Here is a 21,205-nt window from a genome sequence, read left to right on the forward strand (position 1 = left end):
GCCTGAAAATGTAACGAACAGGATGAATTGTTGCAAAATAACAAAATTTTTGACTCATTATGCACTCTTAAACCTTAGCACTTTTTGGGGACACTCCTTGACGCTTACACAACATTATCTGCTGTTCACAAACACCGCGGGAGTTCAAGAAAACAAAGCGTGAAGTCGTGTATCGTTGGTCAAATGTTTATGTCTACGGGTATTTTCGAACGATTTGCTGCAAGCGTTTTCTGATCAAGAGTATTTTTCCGTGCTATCTCAGAGCTCCTAGTTCATGCAATCTGCAAGAGACTGATCATGCTGCGAGAAAGGCATTTTCATATTTGGAAGAGATTGATTAGCGTTTCGAAACATATCTCCGGAGAGCAAGGACCGATTTTTACATCGGATACACGTCTTTCGAGATCATATTCAGGAACCACTGCTTCATCGAGTAAAACAAGTTATGAACACGTACAAACTTACCAAGGAAATTGTGCTTATCAAGGTGACACGGGAAGGCTGAAATCGTGCAAAAGAGGATCATCCCAGCCATCTACTGTTTATCAACAACACCCAAAGCGTTTATTGTTTACATCAGCGTCTAACCTTGCAGTCACTCACACTGCCCCAACCAATAAAACAACGGTAGATTTACAAAGTAAAACAAAGAGGAAGCCTTCATCGCAAAACCCAAACATTGCTCCACGTGCTACCACAAATCAAAAGGTACGGCATTTGTTTGACTGGGATCGCCTTCGCACTGTTACGTAATACCAAGATACACGTGTGTTTGATTCACTGTTAGCCATTAGATCTATAAATTGTAGTTTTGACTTCTACGCAGGCTGTCAAAACTCCTGCCATGGTCACCAGAAAAATTCTTCCTCATAACAGTGACATTTATTGTTATTTTAAGGCCTATGTCAACCATTTACTAAATATCATTTAATAATTATGTATAAAATAATAGTTATAATTAATGATAGTAATAGGACTAAGAAGAGTCCAGTTTGGTCTGGAATCATGCGAGTGATGAAAAAAATCACATGAACATGAAGCAGAAGCCTAAATTGTTACTTACAAGTTTGATTACAGATATAATTGAAGGCTATATTGGTAGTGCTGCTACCAATTAATCAAAACCATGACAAAATTTCAGAAACAAAGTAGCCATCATAGCAAAAGATCACTCGCATATTCAAAGTAGCTATTGGTTATTGGTTATACTTTTTCCTAAAGAACAACATTTAACTTGGTCAAATGTGGGACAACAGCTCATGCACATGACACATACCCTGTCTTATTACAATAGTGAGGTGTACACTGTCCTATTAGTGCTATAATCAAAACTATAGCAAAATTCTTGAACCTGCTTGGTTATCATCAACCCAATGTAAGTGCTAATAGGATAGTGTGTGTGTTATGCTTGTGATTGGACAGTATAGGCATCATGACTATGTAATTAAACATTACACATCATATGTACAGGCTGTTGTGGCATATTTCATACAATGGCTAGTTTGTTTCTAAAATTTTTCACAGGTTTGATTAATTTGCTACAGGACTTCATGTTGTACAATTCTCCTTGTAGTCACACTTATCATGAAAAAAATTGGACTCCAGCCTAGAAGTTGTTTAATTTTGTCAAGCACATGTATGATGACAGACCAAATTGGACTTCAATCAGTCCTATTATCATTACAAATAACAGCCAATCATGTCCAATCATTTTGTTACTATTTTGGGTGTAATCATATTGATGATGATGATGATGATGACTATGTTCGTAATAATCATTGTTATCATAGTGACTATAGTTCAAATGATGTTAATGATAGCAACATGAAAATATTTGAGTACTTTGTATGTAAAAATATCCATACCACTGTTTTTGGTTTCAGCACCCAGATATAACTCTCTAAACTTTCTAGCCTGGATTAATGCTTTCTAACCCTTTTGGAATTTCAAATGAACCTCTTTGGGCCAGGGTATGGCCACATACTAGAGTTAGGCAGTGGATGATAACTATGTTTTACCTTTGATACAAATTATTTTCCATCAGCTGAGTGGAAGATCAAAGGAAAAGGCTGTCCCCTCTTCCAGAGTAGGACGTTTAATGAACTACAGTGGTAGGTACATCTTTGACATATAGAACTTGTCACCCTCATTTTAGATAGTACCCAATAAAATAAATAAAGATTTGCACAAAACTGATCAATTTACAATTTATAAGAGAGTTGAACCTTTAATTTGGGATACTGCCTTAAGAGGCATAGGTCATACCTCTGCCCATTTGGCAAGGAGTGCTATCTTTGATCCAGGCTTAAAGTTGTGCATATAACTTACATATATTTATTGATTATGTTCTTTGAAGGGAAACCCCTATTTAGGGGACACTTTTCTTGGTCCCAAGGATGTCCCCCTATATGGGCATTTCTCCCAATCAATTACAAAAAGAGGTTCCTCTGTCTCTATAAGTGTAAATTGCAATCATGTCATCAGCATTGTCTCTCAGACAACTGGTTTCTTTAATAGGGCTATACTTTGACAGTCAGAATTGATGCAGTGCAAGTCATACTTCTCTGATTTGTGTTATTTAATTTCTATGATATGCAAATTGCATTGGTTACTCTCTTCATGGATCTCTCTATGATTTATAGGTCTTGTTGCTGGATTAGGTCTTGGTACTCTTGCAGAGGTAGCGAAAAGACAGCTTGGTCTTGGCAAAACAGGTACTTAAGAATCTTGTGAACCCTTATACTCTCAAATGTGACCACAAAGAAATTTCTCCTCACAATATCATGACAACATCAAGCAGGAAAGTGATGAGAATATAGAAAAATGTTCATTAGGAGATTTTTAGTTGATCCACTACCAAATTCTCCAATCAAACAGCACAAGAATTGTGTGGCAGACAATAAGGAGAATTACCTTACTTACCTAATTACGGTACTAATTAATGAGGTCTCGGGAGTGAAAGGGTTGACTAGTTTTTTAGAGTTTTGCTTTGTCATGCAACAAATGACCTTGTCTGGGAAATTAAATATTAATATAATAACTTATTTATTGTAGTAGATCATATTTATATTTGGGGATGATATCAAGGAACAAAATTATCCTAGCTCGCAGTTGAACTGCAAGTAGAGAAATGCACAAAAAATTATCAACAATCTTTAAAATTAGATTGACCATTGCAGGTGCTCATTCTTTTTATTCTTTTTACTCTACTTATGAATTACATCACAGGATCTAGTAAAACAGACCTTACTGGAAGCGCTTTTCTGTCAGAAGCAAATGCAGAAAGGATTGTGACTACACTGTGTAAAATGAGGGGAGCCGCTTTAAAGTTAGGTCAGATGCTGAGCATTCAAGGTAAATCAGTCACTCAGTAACTATTAAAACAGTTACATTTATCAGCAATTTCTTGTGTGGAAAAATGTTTATCAGCAGTTGAATTTCGAAGATTATAAACAAGGGTTATTACAACTTCTTTACAGAGAATGAGAAAAAAAGACTCTTCGAATAAAACATTGTGATTGTAAACCAAGTTGAAAATGACTTTTCTCCTTTTCAGACAACTCATTTATTTCACCTGAGCTACAGAGAGTATTTGACAGGGTGCGTGACAGTGCAGACTTCATGCCACGTTGGCAACTGGAGGTAAGCTAAAAGTTAAATGCAGAATATATTGCTATGAATGATGTCCTACATGTATATTGTAGCATTTAAGGGCTCAGTGAATGCACATGATTGTACATTTAGCTAACTGGAGTACAACCAAGTGTTGCACTGTTTCTATATTGTGTTTTAGCGGAAGACAATTTTTTTCTTCCCACAGAAAGTGCTTGTGAAGGAGCTGGGGGCCAATTGGCGTGACAAACTCTCAGAGTTTGATATGACACCATTTGCTGCAGCATCCATTGGGCAGGTCCACAGAGGGGTGTTAAATGATGGGAGATCTGTGGCCATTAAGATTCAGGTATTCAAGTCAGTTAATTTTTCGTCCTGAATCACTGGATGGTTGAACCTTGTAAATCTCTTTGCCTTCAGATTCACATATGCATGCTAATGGTGTCAAAATAGATATATTTAGGCTTGATAACTGGCTCCTGGTTTGAAGGGGAAGGAAGGCTGTATTCTAGAGAGTAGTGAAAATTAGGCCTGGAGTATGTAATGATCATGAAAAAGTACCCTGTGTGTTGAATTCAGCAAAACTAAGAGAAGGGAGAATTATTTGCACCTAAATCCAGCGCAGAAGATTTCTATCTGCTCTAGAGAAATGGAGAGAATTTGACTGTCATTAAGCTGCCAGGACTTGTTATTTTTAATGTTTAATTTTGATTGTGATTTATTACTTACCAGTATCCTGGTGTTGGTGAGAGCATTGACAGTGATATTAACAATTTGATGACTGTATTGAAAGTTGGTAATCTTTTACCAGAAGGTGAGTCACATCATTCAGTGACAAAGTCTATGATTCATATTACTGAGAGATGTAGTATTTGGAGGATCACTTTTAGCAAAACCCTTTAAACTCAGTTCTTGTGAATTGATTCCTTTTCCATTCAGTCCACACCTGGCAAGGTTCTGAGCTTTTGTTAACTCAAGTAACTTTAGTTAACTCAATTATGCATGCTTAATTTTCTATTTAGTTTTGGAATTAATTCTTTTGTAATGAATTCCTCAACCTACTCAATTTTTTGGGCTTTTTTGTGATACTCCAGGCTTGTATGCAGAGAACGCCATTGATGTGGCTCGGCGAGAAATGGCTTGGGAGGTAGATTACCTCAGAGAAGCCAAGAATTCACAGCAGTTTAGGTAGGTCTTAAGGTCACTTATGTTTATAATAGTTTTTATTTTTTTCTTGACAAAATAAGTTGCCAAAGTAACACCACAGCTTCTTAAAACACTCTTAATGTGCACTTAATCAGGGTTGGTGATTCTCATTTTGTGTTATCAAGTAATTATTATTTCTCCAAAGTTTGAGAGAAATCTTAATTGTGAGTTCAGAACTAACTCAATTTCTGATCATTTAAGGTGGAAGCCCCTTTTACATTGTTTTTTCAGACAGGCCCCTTTACTCTCACAGTGTAAATTTACACAGAGAGACCTGTCCAAATAAGTGATCTGCAATGGCGTGCATCTCACACGGAAGGAAGACCAATGCTGTATTTTCTTCAGAAAATTGATGGGAATAAAGAAAAATACAAATTAGGGGATTAGATGTATAAATTGATCCAATACCAAATTCTCCACACTAACATCATAAGAACTGTGTGGCAGACAGAAAGGAGAATTACTACAGTAACTGAGATTTTGGGAGTGAGAAAAATTAATATCCACAGCTTGAACGTCCACCCTTTACATACTGCCTAAGATTTTTACTTATTATGTGATCTTTCCTCAAAGGGAATTACTGAAGGATATGCCAGAATTCTATGTACCAGAGGTTATTGAAGATCTCACATCCAAACAAGTGCTGACTACAGAGCTGATAGACGGAACATCACTGGACAAAATTGAAAATGTTGACCAAGATACCATTAATAAGGTACTGCTAGTATGTGAACAAATTTAGCTGTCATGTTCCTTCAGGCAAGCTTGAAACTTTGGCTTCAAAGGTTGCCGTGCTTGTTTAAGGTAGAAACTTCAAATTATCAGACCCATAATGGTGTTTAATGGCTGTGTCTTGACCAGAAAAGAAACAGGGATGAATTTCCTAGTATATTTAACGTGAGACATATTGGGTAATTTTGAGATGAGCATGAAAAATGTTCCAGTTATGGTCGAAATTATCCACCTCATTTTGCTTTATTTTTGTTTACAGGTGTGCCTGGACATCCTAAGACTTTGTCTGAAAGAGCTGTTTGAGTTCAGATTTATGCAAACAGATCCTAACTGGTCAAATTTTTTCTACAATCCTACCACTGGACAGGTTTGTTGAGCATAAAATAAATATCCAACAGAAAGTGCTGGAAATATGAAAACCCAAGGCTACTTTAATGTTATTATAGGTGAGAGCTTTTTTCAATCATGGTGTAACTTGGCTTTTTTCTGCCAGGTTCTCATTCAAGGTGATAATTTGCAGCATTTTTACTTTTAAAATAAAACAAAACAAAATGAAACAAAACACATTATGACAATCCAACCTGTGCAAAGTTATTCCTAGACAATCTGTACCTTTCTATTGCATTTTTTGAGCTATGACATCTTTCCGTTATGAGTTTACAACTCTAACCAGTAAATTTGCTATAATTTTTTCAGCTAATTGAATGCCAAATCAGTTGAATTTGCTACAACTTGACAAAGGGCGATGTTTTGATAAAAGTTCATTTACGTCTTTTCAGATCTGTCTACTTGATTTTGGTGCCTCTCGGACGTATGGCAAGACATTTGTTGATAAGTATATTAAGGTAAGGGTGTGTTTCCTTTTTTTCCTTTATGCGCTAAAAAGGGCATACCTTGCCCCTGTGTTCCTCCGCTGTTAGACACTGGTGGGGTAGGGTGGGTTGCAGCAATTATAACGACCTCCCCCCCCCCCTCCTCTTCCTTCATCAAAATCAGACATTTTAAATTTTTTTGGGTAAGTAGCTCAGAATCTCAGCAATAAATAGAAGATAAAGAAAATGAACCAAATAACAACATTAATCTGTGTTTCAGCACAGTACCATTTGAAGTATTGTATTTGCTCTGTCATCGCAGATTATTTAGGCGGTGATATCTCTCCTCAAGGATGTGGAGGTGCCCATCGTGGTTTACTTTACGGGCATATACCCTCACTGATTCATTCAGAAATCATTGATTCAGATTACTTTCCTGTAGTAACGTTTTCATTCCCAGAATTTCTCTCCTCTCTACTGTATCAAACGAGGTAACTTCCTCCATCCTCCAATGATCTGCAAACCACGTTTCATACCATTTCTAAACACGTCTCTGTAAACTGTGCGTGCCTACCTTTTCTCTCCCAGATAATCCGAGGTGCAGCCATTGGAGACCGAGACATGGTGATTGAAAACTCTATCGGTCTTGGATTTCTTACTGGATACGAGTCGAAGGTGATTATTCAAAATGTTTTTCTTGATGTCGAGTCCAGGGTCATTTCGGCTCCCTGTCAATGGTATGGTGGACAAGTCGTTTGAATGCGCACCAGATGGGATCTGTTTTTAATCCATTTGACGGATTTCTTGTTCTCCTTATGGTACAGGTGATGATCAACGCACACGCAGACGCAGTAATGATCCTTGGAGAGCCATTTTCCAAGAACGAGCCGTTCGACTTTCAGGCCCAGGACACCACCAGTCGCATCAAGGAACTCATACCGGTCATGCTGCGTCATCGCCTGTCCCCACCCCCCGAGGAAACATACTCCCTCCATCGGAAGATGTCGGGTTCGTTTTTACTGTGTGCCAAACTTGCTGCCTCAATCAACTGCAAACCGCTTTTTGACGAAGTATGGGAAAAGTATAAGTTTGATTAAATGGGACTCCACTTACACATGCGTATCATGGTTGTTAGTTAGGTCACCACATTAAGCAAAATTTGAGCCACGGTGCTCCTGTTGAAACTCAATAGTCCAGGTTCAATATCTTTGTGCGGGAACCAAGAGGCCAGGGTTGAGCATATGAAGAGGAGTCATCCTCGTGTTTTCTAAGGAAGAGTGACTGAAAAGCGGCGAAATTGTTTTTGGTAATTCGGTTTGTTTCTCTTCTTGTCTTTCCCTTTGCTTCAAACTTTCAGCTAAACATGTATTTAAGAAGATTTTCTATGGGAAAAAGGCATTTTTGAACAGGGATAGAAAGTGATAAATGTCGTTGTATATTCATTTTTTCCTGGAAGGTCACTTCGTTTGCTAGATCCAGTCTCCCTGACTCGCGGGCAACCGTTTTGAAAGTGGACCATTTGAAGACTTAATAAAAAATAAAAAGGAAAATTATTTTGTTGATGATGAAAATACTGTTTTTGATTAAAGGTATACTTTCCGACCTGAGCTAAGTAGTAGTGTTGTCTGTCTCTCTTGATGACGTTACTGAGAACTGGAGTGAAATGAGTCGAAAAGGTGAAACCTTTGAGCTTTTTTTGTCATTTATTTTTTTGAGGGGAGGGGGAGAGGGGCTTGCTAAACGTGTACGACACAATCATGGAAACGAGTTATGGCTCTATTATGAACTTTTCCTCAAAGAACTCGAAATTGGCAATTGCACATGTAACTTTCGCGTCACCTAAATCTCTCACACCTCGCAAACTTTTAAACCGCGAAATGCATGTAAAAGTTACCATGACTAGAACAATAATCACGCTCAAATTATAAGCGATACCCACGTTATATCAACGATAAGGAGCAGGTGTTGATTTGTTACTGGAACGTATGCAAAGTCATACTTTAAATCATTGTGACTGTCCGTTACTGCTCTCTATCCGTAATCCAGGAAGGGGTTATTTGTACACGCAAACGAGGAAGCGTTCTTTGCTTGAAAGTGTCAACGGCTGGTGCAACTCATTTTCCCAAAAGTGGATTTGGTTAATTGTTAAAAGAGTGTAATCTGTGTCAAAGGAACCATCAAAAACAAACCCTTTACACCCCAACATTAATGTGCAAGGCCCCTTCTCTGTACGTTACCTATGGAACTTGCAAGGAGAATTTGTCTAACAATTATTAGCTTCTTAAGTTCGCGATCAATTTCTTTATTCTCAATCATTTATGGTAGACACTGTTGAGAAAAATTAAATGCTTCATTGAAGGAACACCTCTATTTACGGGATACTCTTGCTAATATCAAGAGTATCATAAATGAAGGCTGTACTGTCTTAACTATCATCGCTAAACTGCTGGAATAGCACCGAACCAATCAAAACCATTCCACATTCAGTAAGAAAAGAAAAAGTTTGTTGATTGAATTAATTCCTGTGAAATCGAGAAAGATCGTTTGTTTTGATTTCTGTTTAAGGCTTCCTATGACAACTGCAGTCGAACGAGTCCAACTCTACCTCTACAGCGAAGTTAATACTTCAATGACTTTCCCTGAACCACTGTGGGAAAGATTTTAAACAACGGAACAACCGCCGCTATAAAAGAATTTTTCGCGACATCGAAAAGTATAACAAACATGAGAATTATGCTTTTTGGAAGACCAGTAGGAAAATAACTTATTGACTGCTGTTAAGGTATGTACCGGTTCACTGAGTAAATGAATGCATAATACTTCGCATTTGCCGGAGACGTAATCAACTACCAATGATAGTAAGTAACCCAAACTAATAAATTCGTGGTCTATTCATTTTTGTTCTCCAACACAATGATCAAATTGTCGCAAGCTTGGCAAGCATCACGCAAGCGTAGTAAAAGCTCAACAGAGCTCACATCTGTGTGGAATAAATTCCCGAAGTCAAAAGGCGAATAAGTCTTGAGGAAACCACTAACAGCACAACCTTCCCTTCGCAATAATCGTGGAATTCTTACCACGTGGAGGATCAGTAAATTAAACCATCGAGCTTGGGATGCTGTAAGTTAGACATTTGTTTATTTTGTTAGCAACACAAGCTATTTCATAATGATGAATACGATTTAAGTACTTGGTAACTAGTTTAAATTTTTAGCAGTAAGGATCAAGATTATTCAAAAGCTTAAGGCAAGAACTCGGCAAGTTTCGAAACTTTTTGTGGTTGTGTTGTTTTGAAAGTCATTCAAAATGTCTCGAGCCTTTCTCACGCTATCAATATTATGACTTAGTAACAATGAGCGGAAAACACGAAGGATACATGTAAAATAATGCAGTTTAAGTGTGTTTAGGATTAAATAGAAGATTTTTTGCCATATAGAACTTCCAATATTATGAATGAGACGAAAGCGAAGAAAGTTATTTGTCTTTCCAGAGTGTTCTAAGCTTGTTTTCATGGTCCGTTGAACCCACTGAAGCAATTTTGGAAACTTTGATAAAATCCGTTGTTATTACCTAGGTTGAACAAGATTAACACGGCCTCACATTTTTTTTTCATTCTCTTCATCCTGGATTGCCTGTATTGGCTTAAATTCCACCGAGGGATTTTGTGCCTACTAAGGAGATCGTAACGGCATGAAAAGAATGTGAATCTTCCTTCGGTGACGTTGTTTAGAAATGTCTTAACAAACAGAAAAGTTTACCTAAACTTCAAGATTTTGCTGGATTAAAAGATATTTTAGTCAAGATAATTTAACAGAATTACTAGAGAGAATTCTGCTCGAGATATATTTGGTTTGGTTGGATGCTCCTTCAGAGCAACCATAAACCTAAATATTTGACTCCGACGATGACTTTAGCTCAGGTTGTCGAAACGTCAGTCACCATTACCCTCGGCAGTACTTCTCAGGACTACACTCACCCGGACGATCAAACAACACTATTACAACTAGAAACTGTTCGTAAATCTTGTTTGCAAGACAATGAATCTTGCGTGCCCTAGCTTGAATTAATTATCACATTTTAACGATCAAAAACTGCTGGTTCATAAAAAAACTGAAAAAAAACTGCTGGCTCATAAGAAATGGAAATTCTACACCCGGTGAGCAGCTTCTGACAAGACTGCTGATTCTAACCCTAAATTTAACATTGACGTCACTGTTTGTAGAAATACAGAATTTGCTCAAATAATTTATAATAAACTATTTATTTTATTAGTTATTTATTTACGATAATTAGACAGGCCGGCCCAGTTCAGCTGGTTTAAATGTGAGCCTGGATAAACAGTAACAGTTAAGGTCAGATCACAACATCGGGGGCTACTGGTTCCCTACTCTTTGCGAGTGATGCGTGGATTCTTTAACGTTCCCTGCTAACAAGTACAGAGAAGATGCAGGAGATGGGACTTAAGGTTCATCGTCCTTAAAGAAGACTAGAATGTCTAAGCATTTGCCATAGTAAAGGCAGCTCATTCTTTTCAGTTATCAGTTTAAGACCCAGAGTGTAAGTCCGGTCTATTTGATACAAATACATGCAGTATTATCAGTGCTTGAGAGCCTGCTTTTAAGCTAATCTGCTCTGTTTGTTTTGAAGCTAAGAGTTCTGAAGACAGCAGCAAAAATGCGACAATTATCCTGGTTGGTAATATTGGAGCTTCTGTTTCTTGGTTGGCGTTGTGCTGAAGGTAGGACGAAAAGTTTTCTTCCACAACAAAAATATAATATTTTGCTTACACTGCGCTGAGTACGCAGTGACAAGAGGTAGTGACAAGCGGTTTGTTTTTCCCACGTGAAATCTGCAGAAGAGAAAGCAATGATGTTGTGATTTAAACTTGTAATCAAGCATTTTCACATTCAGATTAGACCTAATAGGCAGCATAGAGAAAAGAACCATTTAAAGAGAAGAGGTCTGAAAAAGTCTGTACAGAGCGTGGTTAAAGGTGGTCAGAAAAAACATCACATGGAAGAACTTTCACAGTAACTATGAATTATATCGAGAAGCCAGAGATAAAGGAGGGGGGCACTGCTCATTTCCCCACACAAACGCCTTTAAATGACAAAATAATAATGTTGAAGAAAAATACAGAAATGAAGAAAAGATGTTCAGACAATCATTCACTCACTGATTCCTTGAATCAGTCAGTTAATCAGTCAGTTAATCGGTCCCCCTCACAATCAATCCGTCAGTCAGACATTCTTCAGTTGAAGCAGTCAGAAATTCAGTCAACAGTCAGTTACACGAACATTCTTTTAGGTGTGAAGTAAGCACTTTTTTATCATTTACCAGAACGTGCAATTCATCATCGGAGAGATTCTTACACAAAACCAAATTTGTATGCCTCTTTATTCTTTTCAAGGTCAACAGTGCCAGAAATTCAACATAGGATTAAATGACCGAAGTAAGATTTCAGACGACCAATTCACAGCTTCATCTTTCTTAAGTCCCGAGACAGCCCCTTTTCACGCCCGCATAGGCGATACGGAAGGTGAGGGATGGTGCGCCCAGGAAAGCAGAAATAATGAGTATCTCCAGGTTGATTTGAGAAAAGATTATGTCGTGTGTGGTGTTATAGTACAGGGTGGAATTCACGGGAACGTCGACTCATTCGACCTGGAATTCTCTACTGATGGCAGTTTTTTTAGTCCATATTCTAAGGTGAGGAACACTTATTTCAGTTTATGGGCAAGTTCCCGGTCGAGTTTCTTCAATTCGTATTGGCAGAGAAAATTCTTCACTGTTTTTTTTACTCAACACTACGCCGACCTAACACATTGGTAAAAAGTCTGCGCACGTGTGAAAGTTTTAACGACTAGATGGAGTGCTTCTATAGACTGTCAGAATCAAGTTGTCACACACAAGTTACAAACGACCACACAAGTCAGTTAGTCACGATTTTTAAAAGCGTATAACCCTTTTGGTAAAACTCAAAACAGAATGGTAAATGAACAAGATACTCATACTTGAATAAGCTTTAAGTTTCGAGTATTCCTTTTCCCTACTTTTGTGTATTGTTACAGATTTAAATCATTGCTTCAATTTTCTTTCGCATATTCTGCTAGACAGCGGTTGTTTCTTATGTTTTTCATATAAATTTTGCGCTGGAAATTGGCGCACGGGTGCCTAAAACTAATCCTCTCACGCATGCCTTACGTTTGACCGTTGCGTTCACCACACCACATCACATCCAACGGCACGACACGGCACGGCACGGCACGGCACGGCACGGCACGGCACGGTACGGCACGACACGGCACAGTCGACGCGACACGGTGTGACAAGTTGCGGCTCTGTACATTACTGACAACGCTGACTAAATTACACTTAACTGCACTACACTGCCTTCCACTGCACTATAATAATTTGCACCATACCAAAGTACTTAAACACAACGCATCATTACCCAAAAAATAAAGAAACACTACAATGCATTACTATGTTGGCCTGATTCTTTCTGAAGTGATTTGAAAAAGATTCAGACTTATGATTTTTGTTGTGTTTAGACTTTGGTCAGAGTTAACCAGTTGGAAGAAGAGGCTGAGTTTCACCCTCTGGGGCCATATCCAGTTGGAAGATATGTTCGTTTATATCCCCGAAAAATCCGAAACTTTCCGTGTGCCCGACTGGACCTATACGGTTTTCCAGGTATTGAACAAATAAAAAACATACATTGAAACCCAGAAACGGCCCCGAAGACATCGGTGTTATATTGTTAGCCTTTTAAGTTTAAATTTACTTCTTATAATAATACATGGTCTGGTGTTTTAGTAAGTGAATAATGTTCATAATTCTCGAAGTGAGAGCGACATAAAAACCTTTTAATAGCAGCAGAGAAAAAAGGAAAACCATTAAAGCAGAAATGAAATCTCCAAAAATAGACATCGAATCATAAAACGCCTTCTCATGTATGAAAAAAAAAACCAACGATAGATTCTTAAATGTGTTCTCCCTTTAACGAACAAGAATGTCATCGATTTCTTTTTTATCATTTTCAAAAACTAGCCATAGTTTATTACCGTTAAGTTGTTTGTTAATCAAATAACCGCCACACCGATTCTGTACCGAAATTGAACTACAGACATCAAGTAGCGGTTAGGGTCAGTCATTATCGATCACGAGGGGGGGAGGGGGAAGGGGAAGGGGAAGGTTAGCTAAGGGGAACGGAGGGGTAATCAGTCGTTCCTATAGAGGGAGACTATAGAAATTTAACTGCCAACGAGGGGGATGCCCCCTTTAGACGATAAAAAATTACTGGTCCTTAATGTTCATACATCTTTCTTTTCAGGTCCCAAGGTGACATGTACGCCACAATACATCATCGCCGAATTCAAGAAAGCGCATTACCCAGGTCTTGAAGCTGAAGGAATGCATCTGAAAAATACAAGCTGCTTGGCAGATGACGAAAATGCCACTCACATTCTCTTCAATATTCCTCTGCGGAACTGCGGGACAGAGAGAATCCTTCTGAATGATAGTTACATACAGTACACCAACGAAATTATCCGTCGCATAACTGGTGTTGGGATTTCTTATAAGATGGACATGTTCTTTCCAATCAACTGCAAATATGACAGAAGAGAAACAGTGGGCGACATAAGGATTGAACTTCCAGCTACCAGTGAGTGTCCTCTCCAAATTTTTGTTATCGTTACTTGCTATAGAGCAATTTTCAAATGAGTGATGAAAGAAAACCGGTATTCCTTGGTTTTTTTACTTGGTCTAGAAAACTCACACTACTTTCTCAGCCAATCAGTTTTTAAATTAAAGTCAATCGTGCCTTGGTCTCCGGCTTTTTCTCGCGCTTCAGGTAGTCTGTTTGTTGTTTGTTGTTTTCTTACTTCGAGTTCTTACCGAGGATTGACTATGGTGATAGTTTTGGTTTCGGTTTTGCGACAATTAGTCGAAAATTACACTAATTATGAACACTGCATCGTACAATTGATTGTTGAAAGTCATCCACAGTTAGATTTGCTTTTGTTTTACTTCGTTTTGTGATTAGCCCAGCCTTACAGTATCTCAACAGTCTCATCATGACTATTGAACGCATTACAATCTATCATAGCTCCCAGAAATCTTGAGCACCTAGGGTCAAATCCACATTCTAAAATTGTATGTTTTACGCGCCCTGCTTGAATTGGACTGGAATTAGAAACAGTGGTCGGATTTCATTCATTCAAAGTTCTCCAGCTTACTGTTCGCTTAAAAATGAATTGCAAAAAAATTTACAGCAAAAAAAAAAAAAATACAGGTTTCTCTCTTTCTATCTAACGACTGGGTCTGTTATCTTTAAAAGCAACCGAAGCCCCAACGTCCGACGCCACCACGCTGAAGCCGCTACAGCGAAAGATTTCTTTCATCGGTTGGTTGGTTACCTTGTGGATCTCAGTTTCCGGCCTCTTGACCCTCTGGTATTAAGTTTTGCATTTGTCTGGCTCACAGGTAGGTAGTGACTTAAATAATCTTTTTTTCAGTAAGGTCAACCTTTTAACTGAACCTATAGCCTTATCTGATAAACACGTCGGATCGCAAAGATCCAAGAGTCGAGTCTAATCCAGGGTCTAGCCGGACTGGGTCTTTTTTTTTTTTTTTGCGTTTATGGGTAACACACTTAACTCTCCAAGTGCCTCGCTCTATTCCACTCAGGATTATAAAATTGGTACCAGGGAGTTATGAGGGAAACTTGACAGTATGACGGGGCGGGGCGGGGCGGGGGGGCGGGGCGGGGGGGCGGGGCTTGTGCAGAGCAATAACCCACAAAGTAACACTAAAAAGTGTGCTCGTGACAACCTTCCTTCCCATCCCTCGACAAAAGAGTTTACCCTTGGCCACCCCCTACCTCTAAATTAGCTCCTGAATAAATTCATTTATTTTCCAAATTACGGCTTATATTTTACCGTTTTTTTTCTTAGTCTTGATAGGTGGTGTAGCCTGGAATTTTTTTTGATTTTTTAGGTTCAAGCGAGATAGCATGAAGACGACTCCCTTAGCCATCGTATGTTAAAGAACATAGACTTTGACCGTGGAATCGTGGAATTGGCTATAAATATTTTTTTCAGATACGCACAATTTTGAATATATCTCTAAAACAAGTCTAAAGAGGGTGGTAAAGGAGTTATACGTGACGCGCGATTATCGCCAAAATTAACATGTGACGCGTGAATTTTATCTTTCATTTCATGAGAATTTCAAGATTTCTCTGACACCTTGCACATAGGAAAACTGATTTGAAGGCTCCCTTTTCAATTCGTGCCGCTCGAAATTCTGTTTAAAACATATGTGACTCGTGAATTTGTCTAAAACTCGTGCGTGAAACAGCATCTAGACTCCCTTTAGCTACCCTCAGTAAAGGCTTGCTTCAAGGTGGCGCTAAATTGCAAAAGTAGAAGGAGAGACGGGCCCATTCTGTCCTTGGCCATTTCTATGATGTGAATGCACTTTTTTATATATTTGCCCTTATTAGTCTTTGCAGCTAAGTTGACAATTAATGTTTAGTTTCTATAAAGTGTTTCACAGGCGAAGTTTCTGCACAAAAATATAGAACTTTTGAATCGTAGTCATGCGCTCGTTTGCAATCTCTGGATAACGGCATCTTACAGATGAATCAGTCTCATCAAAATCCCGTGGACGGATTACACTCTGTTTTATGGATGCCGTGAATAGCGAAGTCTTAAGGATTATTGGCATCCAGCCTGTGCTTAAATTGTTTTTTAATACAGAGTGATTATAATGTAATACTTCGTTGTATCTGAGATTTCTAAATCTTTAGCTGAGCTGTAAGCGTTCCTTCATCACTCCATGTAACTTTATAGAACGAAGGAATAAGTAACTGAGTCGTCAATACTTTGATCCCGATCCATATTGATATGAATTAAAAAGAAAACAAAAACTGGAGGTCCATCATGCAGCTCATAGATTTATGTAAGTGTGGGTTTTATGAGAACAAAAATGTTTGGAGAAGAAGGACGCGGAAAGGGTTACGGCGCACACTTAGCTTTTTGCGAAAGACATTTCGATGAATTTTATTAGAGTGATTTTCCATTCAGTGTCAAAATTAGTCCATAATTGCTTTTATTAGTTTTGTTTTTTTTATTCACACTGAGATTGGTCTTGAAAACTCGTGCCATCCTCTCAAACAAAAAAAATTCAACCACAACAATTAACTACGCCCAATCATAACCAATTGGTTTTCGAGAACCTTATTCAATTCCCTGAAATTTGGGGATTGAGAGATTTAGTCGAAATAAATGAGGTTCATAATTTGCTCGGCTAGCTAGTAATTTTTATCGCCATTTGAAATCAATTTGACAAAAAGAACTAAAAGCTGATTCATTAGCAAGTAGGAAAGACTCTTGCGGCCACTGAGAGGAATTTCCAATCGTTTTCATTCATACTAACCGCTAATTGCTTCTTTCAAAGAGGCCGGCTCTAACTTCCTCACAATTGCAGGTTACCGTCGATACTAAGCTCAAGATCGCTTCATGTTTGTCATGGCACTCTATCCAAACTATCCACAAAGTGATTTTCAGGTCTGTTATGTGACTTCGATTGAATGTTTGAAGACATAAAATTGGACACCGGCGAGTGTCAAAATGAAAAAGTTTATCATCGTGGACAGTTTACAAGGTCGCGCCCGATCAAATCTTGTTTGAAAATTTGATAAACACCCCGTTTGCTACGATTTTCCTTTAGTTTTCCCAAACGCCTGATTGGGTACTAGTCAAATTATATTTACATTTTAGTAATGTTTTTCCAAGAAGTACCCACTGAGTTTGCATAAGTGTCGATACTGATGAGTGTACCGCATCAGTCTATAATCAACCTCAGGATCGCGAGCTCTGATCCCGAGTATGAAATCTATGAGTGTGTTCATCACTGCTGTGTTCCTAGGTGTTTTCATTTCATTAGGTAAGTGTTAGCGAGGGGAAACATTAATGTTTTGTTGAGGAAGAAGCCATTAGTAAGGGAAAAGGAATTGATTTCTGTCTTCAGCTGTAGCTATAGAAATCTATTGACGAAAATATGATGGCAAGACCTGTTGTACAGTTTAAATTCTTTTGGTAAATGTAGAAATATTTTTGCCCGCATTTACGCGCTCATGACACCTTTTGGATCCAGGGCGACTGAAGGAGTTGGAATCCAGCTACTGCTGTTCATTTCTGGTATCGGAGTTTTAATTTTAATTAAAATACAAGACCCCTTCCTAACTACCCATAATGATTTTGAAAACGGCATTTTCAATCTGTATGAACTAGAAATAATAATAATGATAACAAATCCCGTTCATACTGCAAACTGATCAAATGTTTTCCATCCGTACAAGAATTATTACTAGGGTAGCGCTCGTAGATAAATCTAAACTGTGTCTTTAATTCATACAGAAAAGTGTAGATACGACCTTAATCCATAAGACAGACTTAAAATCTTTTGAATGATAAAATTACAACTAATTTTTCCTTAGCGATGGGCCTGAATTGCTACATTTGTGCCAGCAGTTCTTCCTGGGATGACTGTGAACACAGAAATATGACTTGCCCGAAATTAAGCGATCGCTGCATAAAAGTTTACCTCGAACACAGTGATGAAGAAATGTACAAGAAGTATTGTGGCATAGTAGGACATTGTGAAAAAAAGGCCAACCCAACTTGCAACGCTGAGAAGGTCGCAGGCGCTAGTAAATGTAAAATTGATTGTTGTGAAGGTAATCTGTGCAACGGGGGCTCAAAACCTCATGCCAACGGTATGACGATGCTGGTATGCGCAGTAGCAGTGTTGGCTTTTAGAAATCTTGTCAAAGATGTTCCTTTCACGCTTTGGTCCCTTAAAGAACTGCACTAAGGTGGCTGGTTAGAGAAGGCTTTAAAAAAGATTTGTTTATGCTTGTCTGTCGAAATGTAATGTCTCAAGAGATCACGATGTAATGCTCTCTCGATTCCCAAGATAAGACTGAAGGGCTAAAAGTGTGAATTTAAGCAAGATGTTTAGCATAGAATATTGTCATGTTATAGAGTATAGTCAGCTAACCAGAGATAGGGAAAGAAAATGAAACACTCCTCAATGTCGACCTGTAACAAAGTAAGCAGACAACCTGATTTATTTCCGGTGTCAATCTAGACTCTGCAACCAGATTGCGTTTATAACATAATGCCGTTTTAAATAGGTAGAAATAATCTGCATTTAAACATTGAGACTGAATAAATTGAAGATTTCCAGTAAGAAAATCCCTACTCGCATCCGTGTCTGCCTCTCTACTCTCTCCCAACCAAATCCTCGTTTTCCCTTTGTCACCCACTCCTCCCCCATGACATTTGCAATCAACACGTACATAGCAAAGGTGTTCTCCATCTGGAAGTCGTAGCTGTTTAAAGAGCAATCGCCATGTTTACCCACGTTCGACAAATTTGTGTTATCTCGGCTCTCTTCTCCTTTATCCCGTCGGGTAAGTGGAAAAAATCCAGTTTTTAATGATTCTTTTCGATCTCCTATCGATTGTTGAAATTGTTTATCTTAACCACACGTACAACAACAGTTATAGCATGGGTAGGTTTTATTTTTATTTCGGGTAACGGTCTCAAGCTATTTCAGCCTTAGGTTCCTTACAATGGTCCATTGAGTGAAAACTGTTCTTAGCGAAGTGTTTAAATGATAAAGTCTTTCGAAATTCAGATATTGATGTTTTTAAGATCCACTTAGTTCTATCAGTAAGCTTTTGGTTAACAGATGGAAAGAATGAGTTATTCCATCAATGGTTAAATTCTTAAAAATTCTCATGACGTCGGTCTTTTCGATATATTCACTTCTCGAATAGAGAATGCCCGCAGCATTATCAAAAAATTTTAGCCTTCCATTGAATATATTTTTGTTTCATTTCCGCCGAAATTCAAATGATTAGTAAACCTATGTTATCCATCATGGCGCTCAATATGTGAGATGGACAAGCAGGCTGTAAATTATTTTCTTCAAGCCAGCTTTACTTTAAAAAGTAATAATCTACCTTAAAAACGTTGCTATCAAGAACGGAACCAACAAAAAGATATATTTCATCTGTGCTCTGACTTTTAACAAATTCTGACAATTTTCTATTTTGTACACACTTAGTCTACCTCAGTATTCGGATCTTATTTATCACACTGTAGGTTATGAATTTTTCATGTTCCCATGACCAATTCAAGCGGCGTCTAAAGCTTTTCCCATTACCCCCCTCTTTTTTTCATTTTTAAAATCGCTTCTTTGGTTTTTACGTTCTAAATAATCTGTTTTCCTTTTTTTTTGTCAATTTTGGCTGTAATTTTTCCCCTTTTTGAAATTTGGCTTTCGTTTCTTGTGCCGAATACGGAGGAGGTTCGGTCTCTTTTGTTCTATTGCAAACCTTCATCATTTTGCTCATGCCATTTTGATCATGCATCATTCTCGAAAAATTTCCCGGTACTTCGGCTTTGATGGAAAACTTTGAACAGAACTTAGGAATATGCATGAATAACGTTTGTCACACATAAAACAAGTGTACGGTCTAACTCAACAACGGTTCAACAAATCTGATATTTCCCCCTGCAGCGTTAGGTCTCAAGTGCTATAAATGTGACAGCTGGAGCTCTTGGAAAGACTGCGAGAAAAAACGCATAGAATACACTTGTCCCGATGTACACAACGAGAGGTGCCACAAAGCCATCTATCATCACAAGCTACACATGAGGAAAACGTTCACAAAATTCTGCGCAAAAGAAGATGACTGCATCGAGGGAAATCACCCAATATGCCTTGCGGCCACGACACAGAATGCCACATGCGAAAGTTACTGTTGTGAACATGATCTGTGCAATATTGGATCATATACCATTACTAGCGGGATGCTGCTGGCCGCATGCGCTCTGGTGTCAGTGGCTGTTCTGGTGTCGGAAAATAACTTCAGTGTATTCTTTCGAGCTGAGTAAACTCACCTTTGTGAACGGTTACTTTCAGTGAAGTATTCTAACTTAAAAATTACGAAAGTAACGTATAGTGAACACGAAATAGATACGAACCTCTGAATGCTTTCATGTTAAACATAATTTTTTATGCATCAATTATCAGAATGTCGCACAAACGAGAGTTCCGTGCATGAAGAAAGATCTGCCTGGGCGCTATGATGTAATTTTAGGATCGCGATTAATTATGGGAGGTATGTGCTAAGAGCAAATCTTGGAAAGAGCGAGAATCATCGGAATAAAAAATGATCCTTTCGAGTAGTTCGTCTGTCAGAGTATCACAGTTGTAAGATTTGTTGAAGATACGTGAATAAAAGTCAAGTAAAAGTTCGCATACGCATTTAGATGCGATTATAACTCACCCTTAATTCTCGCGCGATTCAATTGACTACTTTACGTCACGAGGAACTAAAATTCAGCTTCACATAGAAGGAAAACGAATTGGTTTTGTAGAGGCTAGTATTAATAATGGTAAAAGGACCGAGTGGAGTCCAATTCGGTCTGCAATGATACGAGTGATTAACAAAATTGGACGACCGCGAAGCGGGAGTCCGATTTGTTTATCATGAGTATGATTACTGACAGAATTGGACGACAAGAAATCCTGTTACCAATTAATCATAACCATTTCAATGTCCGAAACAAACAAATACACCTAGAACAAATATCTCCAGTGTAGACAATATCTTTAGTTAAATATTCCTCCTTTTTGGAAATTGCCTTGTTTTTCTTTGGATAAGTGGTTGTCGCTATGGTTATTGTGACCAATGCTCTGATTGGTGGATTTAGCTGAGTGGACCTGGTATGATTGACTACTTCAACTGTCCAATT

The 21,205-nt window shown here is 38.2% G+C and overlaps 2 protein-coding genes across 3 annotated transcripts; both read left to right on the forward strand.

The window, feature by feature from the left end:
- Positions 1-164: 164 nt before the first annotated feature.
- Positions 165-7,969, forward strand: LOC131784805 (atypical kinase COQ8B, mitochondrial). The gene is made up of 13 exons (XM_059101637.2): positions 165-708; positions 2,045-2,111; positions 2,643-2,714; positions 3,229-3,354; positions 3,557-3,642; positions 3,821-3,961; positions 4,345-4,426; positions 4,707-4,800; positions 5,392-5,533; positions 5,810-5,917; positions 6,330-6,395; positions 6,951-7,037; positions 7,187-7,969. Exons 1-13 carry the CDS (start codon positions 298-300, stop codon positions 7,457-7,459), a joined length of 1,755 nt encoding a protein of 584 aa, XP_058957620.2. The 5' UTR covers positions 165-297; the 3' UTR covers positions 7,460-7,969.
- Positions 7,970-9,283: 1,314 nt separating this feature from the next.
- LOC131784816 (epithelial discoidin domain-containing receptor 1-like) lies at positions 9,284-16,304 on the forward strand. Of its 2 annotated transcripts, none has more exons than XM_066170071.1 (7): positions 9,284-9,482; positions 11,010-11,100; positions 11,773-12,071; positions 12,917-13,058; positions 13,699-14,031; positions 14,707-14,852; positions 15,366-16,304. In XM_066170071.1, the coding sequence occupies exons 2-6, from the start codon at positions 11,037-11,039 to the stop codon at positions 14,826-14,828; spliced, it is 960 nt and encodes a 319-aa protein (XP_066026168.1). In that variant the 5' UTR covers positions 9,284-9,482; positions 11,010-11,036; the 3' UTR covers positions 14,829-14,852; positions 15,366-16,304. The 2 variants fall into 2 exon arrangements, with proteins under 2 accessions (XP_066026168.1, XP_058957630.2); XM_059101647.2 differs by having other exon boundaries at positions 9,285-9,482; positions 15,332-16,304.
- The last annotated feature ends 4,901 nt before the right edge of the window (positions 16,305-21,205 follow it).

The sequence above is a fragment of the Pocillopora verrucosa genome, chromosome 7 (assembly GCF_036669915.1).
Source record: "Pocillopora verrucosa isolate sample1 chromosome 7, ASM3666991v2, whole genome shotgun sequence".
Taxonomy (NCBI): domain Eukaryota; kingdom Metazoa; phylum Cnidaria; class Anthozoa; order Scleractinia; family Pocilloporidae; genus Pocillopora; species Pocillopora verrucosa.